Source organism: Alexandromys fortis, unplaced genomic scaffold, assembly GCF_014885135.2.
Source record: "Alexandromys fortis isolate MF-2015 unplaced genomic scaffold, M_Fortis_MF-2015_v1.1 scaffold_22, whole genome shotgun sequence".
Taxonomy (NCBI): domain Eukaryota; kingdom Metazoa; phylum Chordata; class Mammalia; order Rodentia; family Cricetidae; genus Alexandromys; species Alexandromys fortis.
The window spans coordinates 6,426,173-6,439,643 of NW_026067900.1; the positions used below are offsets into that span (position 1 = coordinate 6,426,173).

Here is a 13,471-nt window from a genome sequence, read left to right on the forward strand (position 1 = left end):
TAAATGAATAAAATTTAAAGAATTCATTAATGAAATATTTGACCAAAGAGTTTCATCATTTTAGTATCTGTATGAGTTTATTCTTACTCCAGTTCATACTAAATGCAGATGTTTTATTAAGCCAACAAGATAAAAACTATATTGTTAAATTGTAGATCTTAATCCTATCTTTTGTATGATGCTCTGCTAGAGTAAACTATTTGAATTTCCCTTCATTTGGGGGGATTTTTTTTTGTTATGTTTTGTTTTGTTTTGTTTTGGGATGGGGGTTTTGAGACAGGCTTCTCTGTGTAACAGTTCTGGCTGTCCTGGAACTTTCTTTGTAGACCAGGCTGACCTCAAACTCACTTCTGCTTCTGTTGAGATAAAGGCATGCGCCACTACCGCCCGGCTAATACTTTTTTTTTAATAAAAAAAAAGACTGTTTTTAAATATAAAGAATATTTTATGTATCTAGTTAGATGTTAAAAGTAAAATATGATTAAATTTTAAAATTATGTGCTAGGCTCCTATCCCAGAAATTAAGCTTGTCAATAAAACAATCCGAGCATTATGACTGGTTACCTGGTTTCATAAATAACAAACCTTGTGGAGTGGTACTATAAAACAGCAAGAGTTTTGTTTTTGTTTTGTTTGTTGTTTATTTGTTTTTAGACAGGGTCTCTACTGCATAGAGTCCAGGCTATTGTGGGACTTGTAATGTAAACCAGGCTGACCTTGAACTCATAGAAATCCTCCAACCTCTGTCTCCAAGGTGTTCACTACTCCTGGCTGCAAAAGAAAAAAATTTTAATTTATTTTTATTTTATGTATTTTGGTGTTTTGCCCTCATGTATTTCCGTGTGAGGGTGTTGGATCTTCTGGATCTGGAGTTAACAGACAGGTGTGAGCTACGGTGTGGGTTCTGGGAATTGAACTGAAGTCCTCTGGAAGAGCAGCCAGTTCTCTTAACTACTGAGCCATCTCTCCAACCTGAGAAAAAATTTTTAAATGGCAGTTTAAGTGAGAATTTTAATTCAAAGAGAAAGTTTTAGAACTGACGATTTTAGCAATTAATATTATTATTGAAATATCGAATGCATTCCTAAATTAATAGCTGTGTGTAAGGTATCAATTCTAATGGAAAATTTTATGCTTTATTTCTGTTAAACCTGACACTGTAGAGTAAATAAATCGTTACTTTAGAAAATTATTTCTGTGAACAGAGAACAAAACTTGTTTTCCAAGCTAGTTCTTCTAAGTTGAATCTAAATATTTTAAAATCTGCAGTACATTTATCCTGCAGAGAATTACTGTTTGTGGTGTGTATGAATGTATATAAAGTCTCCTACTCACTTTACCACCAGTTGAGAACCAGTATCAGCAAAACAGCCTCCCACACTCACAGTAGCTAATCACAACTTTTCAAAACTTCATGAGTATAAACTCTATGTGACCAAACCAGATTTTGCACTCAAATTAGGCAGAAGCATGGTGGTGCTTAGTAAGTCCAATGTTTGTAGCTCACATACATGTTACCTCTCTTAATTCCTTTCGTAGGCCTGTGAGATAGATTGTTTCATTCTAGGAAACACGCTCTGGGAAGTGAAATCTTCTATCCTTGGCCAGATAAGTAATGAAGCTAGGATTTAAATACTGCTTACCTGTCTGTAAAGCCCAGGTACCCTGAGTTATTTCCTACTACATTCTTATCTTCTGGAAGAATGAGACTTGGAAGAATGTGGAGCCTTCAGAACTGGAGGAGGCAGCACCATTGTTTCCCATTATTTGCAAGACTAACCAAAAGAGAATGAGGGGATTTTTGAGGAATAAGTGTAAAGTGGAGAGGTGGCTCAGCAGTTAAGAGCACATGTTGCTCGTGCAGATAACCTAGGTTCTGTTCCCAGGACCCATGCAGCAGCTCACAGCCATCTGTAGCTCCTGTCCCAGGGGATCTGAAGCCCTCTTCTTTCCACATACAAGAATGCAAAACATTCATACACATAAAATAATAAATAAATCTTTAAAATGTAGTAAAAAGTACATAGCAAACAGGTAATTTCCATATTTAAAAGAAATTTTTAGGGACACTAAACTTTTTGCCAATTGTATTTACTGAAAACTTTAAATCTCTTGAAATTTTGTTCTTAACTCTTAGAAAATTTTTAAAAGAGGATTTATGGTAAATATTTTCATCTTTTGAAGGCAAACTAATTTTTTTTTATAAATATAGTGTCTGTCTTAAGGACAGGTTGTTACAAATGTCCTTTTTGTGGGTCAGCTGCTTGGAACTTAATTCCTGTCCAAAGATGCTGGCAAGAGGACAAGGCAGGAAGATGTGAGCCATTGGCAGAGGCTTTCCTGGGTGCAGGTGCTGGGAAGAAAGCTGAGACAGAGCCAGAGAAAGCAGTGAGGCTGAGTTCAAAGAGAATAAAACAATAATTACATTATTTAAAAGAAAAGGAGAGGATCAAAAATGAAGGATTACCGACCAGAGTTTGCAGAAGAGAATTCCTGTGTCTTTCTCTTCTAGCCTTCCTCCCCCACCTGCACCAAGTTGTGGCTGTAACTAGAGTGATGAAGAGCAGAACCTGGCTGGGGACAGAAGGCAAGGTGCGAGAGCAGGCTATCCTGCTCCTCCTCAGCACATGGGACTTCCTTACTACTTAGTGCCACCTCCTAAGTATGAAATGAGCTTTGTGAAAGTACTTTTATTACATACTCAGTTTTCTTAAAATTTATATCTTGCTTTTTTTTTTTTTTGCTGTCTTACTACTCTTTTTAAAAGTTTTCTCAGTAACACTTTTCAAAATGCCTTAACATTAGAAATTTTGCTTCTTAATTTCTCTAGGTCACACTGGAATAATCATAATAACAATTAAAATAATGGTTCATATTTTTGTGAATTTCTGGTAAGATTAAAAACTTGTTTTCCCCACATAAATTTTTTTTAGGCTGTGGAGTGGTTTTAGTGAATATTTATTAGGTTATTATTATGGGCTGAATATTAAAATTATGAAAATTTATTAATTTTATCCTAATTACAGAAAAAGATAGGAAAATTTGCTGGCCTTTAATACAACGTAAAAATGCTCTGTTGGCATGTATTTTTGTTAGTATTATGATATAGTTAATCCTTTAAAATTGTCTGCCATTGTTTACTTACCTGAAACTGTTCTGGTCAAACCATATTTTAGGATGTCAAAATCTTGCTGACAGATTTATAAACAGAGGTCTGTTACTTTGCTTTGTAAATAAGGTGAGGATTAGAATATCCTTCCTAGTTGTTTTGTCCAGTAGATGGCTACATACTCAAAGAAACTGAATCATATGGCCTTCCACAAAAGACAGCCTTTATTTTAGCTTTCCTTTGTGTTTATTTTCAGGACTTAAAGGAATTCCCCAGCCTTCTGCTTTTGTACCTACAGCTGAAAGTAATTCTTTTCAACCTCAAGTAAAGACTTTGCCATCTCCAATTGATGCTAAGCAACAGTTGCAACGGAAAATTCAAAAAAAGCAGCAAGAACAGAAACTACAATCCCCATTGCCAGGCGAATCCTCAGCAAAAAAAACAGAAGGCACTACAGCCAACGGAGTGGCTAATCTACCCAATGGAAACCCTGCGATCCTTTCTCCCCAGCCCATTGGGATTGTGGTGGCAGCAGTCCCTAGTCCCATTCCGGTAATGTTATTGCTACAGTTTGGCCTTACTGAGATAGTGGAAAGTCATTTATTTTATTAAAAGTGAAAGGTGAGAAGGCAACCGTATGTGTAGCTATAATCATAAATTTGTTTTATGATCACACTCACCTTCAGTCATTTGTCTTTAATTTCAAATGTGTATTGCTAATGAAAAGCAAACTCTAAACCTAACAGAAGTGAATATATAAGGGATGAAGTGTGCATATAACCACTCAACTTTAATAAGAATAAATTTATTTAAAAGTTGTTTTTATCTCTGGCTAATTCAAGAAAATATAACTATAAACTTTTGGGAGCCTAAAGTTTTTCTGAATATTGAAGTAAATCAAATTATAGTGTTAATGATTTTATAATTTAATGGAGCCTACTTCTGTGGATAGAGGAGTAGAATATTGTTCAGGTCACTGTCATACAACTAACATTATAGTGAAGGGGCTCTTCGGATGTGTTTCTTGCTAAAGTAAAATGATAAACTTACACTCTTATTGGTATTACTACTAAGGGGTACTCTCTCCGTGTTTCTTGTTCTTATAAGTATCTTCATCACTGCTGTTTCATTAAAACTTCCAATATATGCTGCCGGGCGGTGGTGGCACACGCCTTTAATCCCAGCACTCGGGAGGCAGAGGCAGGCGGATCTCTGAGAGTTGGAGATCTGGTCTACAAAGCTATTCCAGGCCAGCATCTTAACACAAAGAAATCCTGTCTCCAAAAAAAAAAAAAAAAAAAAAAAAACACTTCCAGTAACTGATGGCTGTATATCCACTGAGGAGCAGACTTCGGGAGGCCTTAGTTTTGTCTAGGACCTCCTTATCCACGTTAGTTTTTAAAACTTCTTTTTAAAATTCCTTTTTTAAAGGAGTTTTTAAAACTCCTTTTTAAAATTCCTTTTCCCAGGGATTACTATATTTCATAACTATTGCATTATTATATTTGTTAAAATATTTGAGGGCCTATTTATATACAAAAATACCCAAAAGAACTCTCTTCTAATATTAAAACTGCCTTATTTCTTTTTAGTTAACACTTAATAAATTCTTTAATATTATACAGATGTACAACATTCTGTTGTATCCTGAACTTATTAGAACGGACTTTTTGTTTTCTGTGTTTTTGCAGGTCCAGCGGACCAGGCAGTTAGTAACTTCACCGAGTCCCATGAGTTCTCCTGATGGCAAGGTTCTTCCCCTCAATGTGCAAGTGGTCACTCAGCACATGCAGTCTGTGAAACAGACACCAAAGACTCCTCAGAACGTTCCAGCCAGTCCTGGTGGGGACCGTTCTGCCCGGCACCGCTACCCTCAGATCTTACCCAAGCCAGCAAACACCAGTGCACTCACCATCCGCTCTCCTACAACTGTGCTCTTTACCAGCAGTCCCATCAAGACTGCTGTTGTCCCTGCATCACACGTGAGCTCTCTGAATGTGGTGAAAATGACAACAATATCCCTCACGCCCAGTAACAATAATGCCCCTCCTAAACATTCTGCCTCAGTCAGCAGTGCTACTGGAACAACAGAGGAATCAAGGAGCATTCCTCAGATCAAGAATGGTTCTGTTGTTTCCCTTCAGTCTCCTGGGTCTAGGGCCAGCAGCACTGGGGGAACTTCCGGTGTGGAAGTCAAAATGGAACCAGAAGGTTCATCAGATGAGCATCCTCTACAGTGCCAAGAGAACTCTGAGGGGACTAAAGCTCCCCTAACAACACCTAGTGCCCTTTGGGGGCAGAAAAGTAATACAGATGGAGCAGTATCCAAACCTTCCAATGAAGGTGTCGTTGAAGTAAAAGCAACTAAGGTCTGTGACCAGAGGACCAAATGTAAAAGTCGCTGTAATGAAATTCTGCCAGCCATCTCAGCAGGCAATAATCAAAGCACTGTTACTCTCTCGGTTGCTACTCAGAACTTACCTTTCACCAGCACCAGCTCACCATCAAATGGTGACTCAGTAAATAAAGACCCTAAATTATGCACTAAAAGTCCAAGAAAACGACTGTCTGCTACACTGCAAGAGTCTCAGGTGCCTCCTGTAAAGAAACCAATTGTGGAGCAGCTTTCTGCAGCTACCGTAGAAGGTCAGAAACCAGGCACTGTTAAGAAGGACCAAAAGGCTCCACATTCAGGGACAACAGAAAGCTCAACAGCAGGTGCTCAGATTCCTAACAAGGTGTCAATCAGTGTCAATTCACACATCATAGAGGATGAGCCCCTGAACCCTACTCTTGTAGCCAGTGAATCAGTTCTGGAGCAGCAAACAACGCCATCATCGTCTCCAGATGTAAAAGTAAAACTTGAAGGGACTGTCTTTCTCTTGGACTGTGAGGCAAAATCAGATGGCAGCTTTAATCCTAATGAATGGCAGCAAGTTACTAAGGGTCCTGACCTCATAGCTGCCAGCTGTGAACAGCAAGATATTAGTGTTATGACTGTTCCCGAACATTCTGATATCCATGACCTAGAGAGATCTGTTTGGGAATTAGAAGGGATACCACAGGACACATACAGCCAGCAGCTACATAGCCGGATTCCAGAATCTTCTTTGAATCAAATACAAGCACAGTCTTCAGATCAGTTACCATTGCAGTCCGAACTGAAAGAGTTTGAGTCTTCTGTTTCCCAGACAAATGAAAGCTACTTTCCTTTTGATGATGAACTTACACAAGATAGCATTGTGGAAGAGCTGGTGCTTATGGAGCAGCAGATGTCAATGAATAATTCACATTCTTATGGTAACTGCTTGGGAATGACCCTTCAGAGTCAGTCAGTAACTCCAGGAGCTCCAATGTCATCTCATGCTTCCAGCACCCACTTCTATCATCCAATCCATAGCAATGGCACTCCAATTCACACACCTACACCCACACCCACTCCTACACCAACCCCAACGCCAACGCCAACTCCCACATCCGAAATGATTGCTGGGTCTCAGAGTCTATCACGGGAGAGCCCGTGCTCCAGGCTTGCCCAGACAACACCTGTGGATAGTGCTTTAGGAAGTAGCCGACACACACCCATTGGTACTCCTCATTCTAATTGCAGCAGTAGTGTCCCTCCAAGCCCTGTTGAATGCAGGAATCCATTTGCATTCACCCCAATAAGCTCCAGTATGGCTTATCACGATGCCAGCATTGTCTCCAGCAGCCCTGTGAAGCCAATGCAGAGACCCATGGCCACGCACCCTGATAAAACCAAGCTTGAGTGGATGAATAATGGTTATAGTGGGGTTGGTAGTTCATCAGTTTCTGGCCATGGCATTCTCCCAAGCTACCAGGAGCTAGTAGAAGATCGTTTCAGGAAACCCCATGCCTTTGCTGTGCCCGGACAGTCATATCAGTCTCAGTCCAGACACCATGACACTCATTTTGGTCGTTTGACTCCCGTCTCTCCTGTGCAGCATCAAGGTGCCACTGTAAACACCAACAAGCAAGAAGGGTTTGCAGTCCCCGCTCCTCTTGATAATAAAGGGACTAATTCATCTGCCAGCAACAACTTCAGGTGCCGGAGTGTGAGCCCTGCTGTCCATCGCCAACGGAATCTTAGCGGAAGCACCCTCTATCCTGTGTCTAATATCCCACGGTCTAATGTAACCCCCTTTGGAAGTCCAGTAACCCCAGAAGTTCATGTTTTCACAAATGTTCACACAGATGCATGTGCCAACAACATAGCTCAAAGAAGTCAGTCAGTCCCCTTGACAGTCATGATGCAGACAGCTTTCCCAAACGCTCTGCAAAAGCAAACAAACAGTAAAAAAATCACTAACGTTTTGTTGAGCAAACTTGATTCTGACAATGATGATGCAGTGAGAGGTTTGGGAATGAACAACATGCCCTCCAATTACACAGCCCGGATGAATCTCACTCAAATTTTGGAAACTTCCCCTGTTTTTCCTAGTGCCAATTCACAAAATATGATCGATTCCAGCACTTCAGTTTATGAGTTCCAAACACCATCTTACCTCACCAAAAGTAATAGCACCGATCAGATCAGTTTTTCTCCTGGAGATAATCAAGCACAATCTGAAATTGGAGAACAGCAATTAGATTTTAATAGCACTGTTAAAGACCTGTTGAGTGGAGACAACCTGCAAACCAGCCAGCCCCTGGGAGGTCAGGTCGCATCTGATCTCACCAACACTGCATCTGATTTCCCTAGTGACATCAGGTTGTCTTCTGACCTCTCAGGCAGCATCAATGATTTGAACACCTTAGACCCAAATCTACTGTTTGATCCAGGTCGTCAGCAGGGACAGGATGATGAAGCCACACTGGAAGAATTAAAGAATGACCCACTGTTTCAACAGATTTGCAGTGAGTCAATGAGCTCTATGACTTCATCAGGTTTTGAATGGATAGAAAGCAAGGACCATCCTACTGTTGAAATGTTGGGATAAATTGTGTTTTATAATATGTAGCACACTGTATCTAAAGACATATGTATTGTATTTGTCTTAATGGAAGTGCCTCCCGCAGCAGAAACACTATTAATTGTGACATTTTAAAAGCGTTTGCTGCAGAAGTGGTTTCTTCTTCAATAGGAAATGGTTAGACTTGCCTCAGTTCTGGACAGGTTTCTGAAGACAGTAGGCTGTAGAGCAAGTATTAGGTTTTAAATTTTATAATGTTCCCCCATTTAATTTGCTAGTAAAGAATCCAGCTTTTTACAAGAGCAGTCTGGGTCTTTATTTTGTATAAGTTTATTTTAATTCATCAGTTGATCTACGTAGAAACCATACATTTTTAGTCATAGGCTGTTTTATTGTTGGCATTATCTTTTAGGTATGAAATCATAGCTAAGGTATACTGTAGGCAAGAGAGTCTTCCTTAAAACAGGGATAATATTCAGGTTGTTATAAATATTTAAGCTTGAAACATGAAGCTACTGTAGGATGAGAAATCTCTGTAGGACTTTCTGGGGCTTTGTTCCATTTACTCCCACAATGAAGGGCTGATGTAGGAGAAAACAATGGAAAGCAAATGTTAATTTAAGGGAAGTAAAAGCTGCACTAAAAAATTTTAAGAGGAAAACTAGTAGCCATTTCTTTGTGACATTGCATTAGTCCAGTTTTAAAAGGTGACTTTTAAAATGGAGTTCTCTAGCTCGCACACTTTGTTTCTCCCTCTCTTCCTGACCCTCTTGATCCCCCTCTCCTTCCTACTCCGATCTCTCCCGTCCTTTTTTCTTCTTCCCTCCCCTCCCCATCACTTACACATACAGAGAGAGAGAGAGAGACATACACTAGACATTGAAATTTAATAGCAGAAATACAAGCATGTTAGAAAAATGTCTTGTGTTTTATTATTTGCTTGTTGAGATTGGAGTGTTAGAAGGGAAATAGAGACTTTTTTTCTTAGTTTCCTCACCATAGCTCTGTGTACATACTGAAGCTACTAAAGAATTATTTTTAATGCTTTTCGCCATGGTATCCTTTAGTAATCAGCTTTTTTCCTCAGTTTGCTCGCTCCTTTGCTTCTCTGAATGTAGTGATGCAGTTTGATCATGGATCCTTTGCAAAACACCAAGCAGGAAAGATAATATTAAGAGCCCAGTGAAAAATCATTTCTTCATGTGAGGTGTGGAGCCTCAGATCTTTGTTCTCTGATAAAGCAAAGGGGTGATGATAGTACTTGAAGAGGACCGTTTTATTACTTGTTTAATTATTTATTGTGGTGGACACAGCTGCAAAAGAAGCAAAGCACTCAGGATTTGTTTTAAAGTGTTTCTGTGGCTCCTGTTTTGGTTTACGAATAGTATTTATGAATTTCATGTTAACAAAACTAGTGGGCAGCTTCATTTAACTGAGTTTCAAAGTAATTTTCAGAGAGATATTAAAATTAACCTTAAGTTCTTAAAAGCTAACATGAAACCATTCACTATACTCTCCTGAACCTAGCCAAGCTTTTCTTTACCTTAATTCAAAAATAAATCAGAAGACCGCAATCCAAATATTTAACAAATATGATGGAAGGGTTAATTTAATAAGGGTCCATTGTTCAACAGATTTGAAAAGTAGGGTATTAACATATTCTAATAAATCAATGGTGCTAGAGTTGGCTCAGAGGTTTATCTATGGATGTGTTGTAGTTACTGGCATATGTGTGTGTTTGCTGTTAATTTGATTTAATGATTTGTTAGATTTTTTTGATACTAGTTACTTCTTCACTGTACATTGAGATACAGCACTACTGCACACCAAAGTATGTAATACCCAAAGGAAACTGTGTGATTTCTTCTAACAAATGACGGGAGCCTTTCTCAGTGAGATACTCTGAAAAGGAGACTTTGAGGCCATTCTAATCCCTGTTTACATGTTAGCTTCCTACTAATGAAAAAAATAATGGAAATCTTTTTTGATAAAAAAAAAAGTATAGAAACTGGAAGATTTTTACCCCCCCCCCCCCCATGTACAGTATTGCAGCAAACTCTTTAAATTTGGCTGAATTCGTCCAGCAAACTTTTTGGGGTTCATATATTGCACTAAATTTGTTGAACCTGTGGTAGGCACATCTCTTAGGATAAATGCAACCAGTACAGTCCACAGATTAAAATTTTTAAATGTGTTTCATTATGAAAAGACAAAATATCATCAAAGTGACAGATGAAATTGTCTTATGTAGCAATGTGCACTGATCTCAATGAGATATTTCTATTTCTTATTCTCTTACACGAGAATATTCCAGCAGGAAGAATTAAGTTTAGTTTGCTTCACCATGTTAATACATGATCACAAAATGTGCATGAGTGTTCTTGACTTATCTTGTACAGTACTAGGTAATCCTGTAACCACTTTTTTTCCCCTCTTGGCTGTATTGAAACTGGCTCTGTGTTAACCAGGTGAGCATAGTTATTCACAGGTTATTTTGCTTTTTTAATGTTTACTAATTCTGCTTAGTTGTTGAATATGTTCTTTTCTTGGGATTTTTTTCATTGTTTTGATGTTTAAAACATTTTGCATACTGTTTTATCATGATAAGACTTCATGAAGTAAATACTTTTGCATATAATTGCAATAAGCACTGACTTTTGAACTGAGCAAGAAGGAGCGTATTTGTGCAGTGCATCTGAGGTTCAGATAACAGTCTTGTACTACAGTGTGCTTACTACACCAGAGGTGACAAAAGCAAGCCCTGTTGTGTGTCTCATTTAGTGCAGAGTCAGATCCCGGTGCTTTGTTGTCTGTTGTACCTGCTGAGATCACAGTAGTTGAACATCGCAGTAGCATTTCAGTTCTCTTTTTTATTCAAAGTGCTCAAATTGTTTTTTAAATGTTTTCAAAAACAATTAAAAACATTTTATATTATACTGACTGGATGTTAAGATGATTTATGGGATGTGTTTTTATAGACAATTGCCATTTTATAAATTTGTACCTGCTGCTATATTTCCCTCAAACTGGTGAAACGGTGGGGAGCAGGGGTGTGTAAAAAATGGTACAAGGCGTAGTGTGCCACATCTCTGCTGATCCAAAAGAACTGACAGCTTGTTCTCATGCTTGTGCTCGCTCTCCCTTCCTCCCTGCCTCCCTTCTCCTCCCTGCCTCCCTCCCTTCTCTGGAATTGTGTTGTTCAATTGAGATTTGTTGCCATTGGTACATGGCATAGAATGTATGTTTTGTAAAAGACCATCTTCTCTTTTGCTCTTTCACATGGTATTTCCTTTCAGGTGTCAGGGTGAGGACTATCTAGGTTTCTGTGTTTCAGGAACATTAAATACAAAGATGAAGATTTTAAAGTCCCAGATGTGTTAAAATGTACAGAAATTATAAGCCAGAGAACAGGCCATAGGTCTACAAAGAAGCAGAAAGTAACAGAAACTTCAGCTTCTACAAAGCCATGGAACCAGGGTTCGAGATGGAATTTGGTCACTTTGATACAGAATCTGCAAGAACCAATATCTGGGAATATAACATATCATATCCGTGTTCTAAATGAAACAGCCTACTTACCTGTATATACATTATATCTGACAGCCCCGCTATCACCCCTGACCTTGATCCCCGAGTTCAGACAGGTCGAAGCAATCACAAAGTGAATGAAAATTGAGAAAGGAAGGTGAGTAAAATACAGGAAGACTCTCACATTAGACAGGTAGGTAGTCACTCACAAAAGAGAAAGATTGAGAAAGTAGGTGGGTGAACTGTCCAGGAAGGCTCCCACATAGATTGGACCTACAAACCAAAAACTCCAAAGCACTTGAAAATGAAAGTAACCCTGAAAACTATAAATCTCTCATGATAAAAGCAATGAGCCTCCTGGGTGTTGCTTTAAGTATGACAGTCTAAGGAAATTTAGCTGTTGTCTTAACAATTTTAGTGCCAAAAGTAGTAGCATGTGCCTGAAGTCCCAGCTACTGAGATGCTAAGGCAGGAAGATTTCCTCGGCCTAGGAGCTTGAGACGAGCTTGACCACTAGATTGAAACTTCACCCCTGGGAAATAAAACTGGAAACAGAAGGTTCATTTGCACGGACAGGTCCTGCCTTCTGTTTCTTCAATTGTTTCATCACTAGCTTTGGTTTGTGTACATCGTAGTCACTGTGGTTCCCTTAGTATATCCTCCTTCATCCCAAGGATAGGAAGGGCAGTTCTTACTGCCTTTATCAGAGAAAAAGCTTTTCCAGAATCTCCCAGTTACTCATTGTACACATCCTCCCAGTTTCATTGGACAAGCAAAAATCTAAAAAGCCAGTTTGTTAGATTATTGGTTCATTATCCATGGTTGGTAGAGGAGCCTGCTTTCTGCATGTGGTCATCTTGAGGGCCATTGAGATGGCTCAACAGGTAAAGGTAACTACCCCCAAGTCTTAAGTTCAGTTACCAGGACCCATGTGGTGACAAGAGAATGATTTCCACAAGTTGTCCTCTGACCTCCACAGGCACTCTGTGATGGACATGTGCACACACAAATAAAAATACTGTGATACTAAGTTTCATAACCTAAAAATATCAATGATTTCATCTCTGGGAGAGGACCATTAGTGGTCAAAAGGAAAACAACAGCTGAGAAAGATCAGTTTTAAATATTTTGTGTGTGTGTGTGTGTGTGAGAGAGAGAGAGAGAGAGAGAGAGAGAGAGAGAGAGAGAGAGAGAGAGAGAATGTGTGCTGGTGCCCACAGAACCCAAAAGAGAACGTTGGATCTCCCAGAGCTGGAGTTACATGGTGCTGGAAACTGAACCCAGTATCTCTCGAAGAGCAGTACGTGCTCTTAGCTGCTGAGCCCATCTTTGGGATTTCAGAGCTTGGTAAAGAACTGAGTTACAGAGTTGGCTATGTAATATGCTATGTGGAAGAAAAGGAGAGAAGACAAGAGAAAGGCTAAGAGAGTGTTTGATTTGGGATTTTCTTTTTTTTTTTTTTTTTCTTTTTGTTTTGGTGGTGTTGTTTTCAAGACAAGATTTCTCTGTATAGAACCCTGGATGTCCTGGAACTCACTCTGTAGACCAGGCTGGCCTCGAACTCACAGACATCCTCCTGCCTCTGCCTCCCGAGATAAAAGAATTCACTATCGCTGCACTGCACAGCTTTTTTGTTATTGTTTGGTTGTTTTTTTGAGAGGCTAAAGATTTGTTAAGACTTAAGTTAGTTCACTGATATAAACTGCTAACTGGTATCCACCCTTCTCTATAAACTGACAAATTGGGTATTATTCTCCTAACTACAAATTGTCTCAGTTTCTATTACTACAGTAAACCACATTTTCTTATTAAATGAATATAGTGGATGTTAATGTATTATTAATGGACATTTAAATAACATTACAAGGTTGTTAATTCAATCATAACGTTAAGTGTACAG

At 39.0% G+C, this 13,471-nt stretch overlaps 1 protein-coding gene across 2 annotated transcripts in view; it reads left to right on the top strand.

The window, feature by feature from the left end:
• Rfx7 (regulatory factor X7) overlaps positions 1-10,979 on the top strand; it is an 84,334-nt gene extending 73,355 nt beyond the window's left edge. For both annotated transcript variants that reach the window (XM_050125440.1, XM_050125451.1), the window contains exons 9-10: positions 3,366-3,661; positions 4,801-10,979. In XM_050125440.1, the coding sequence (XP_049981397.1) occupies positions 3,366-3,661; positions 4,801-8,070 (3,566 nt within the window). In that variant the 3' untranslated portion in view covers positions 8,071-10,979. The remainder of the gene's footprint in view (positions 1-3,365; positions 3,662-4,800) is intronic.
• The last annotated feature ends 2,492 nt before the right edge of the window (positions 10,980-13,471 follow it).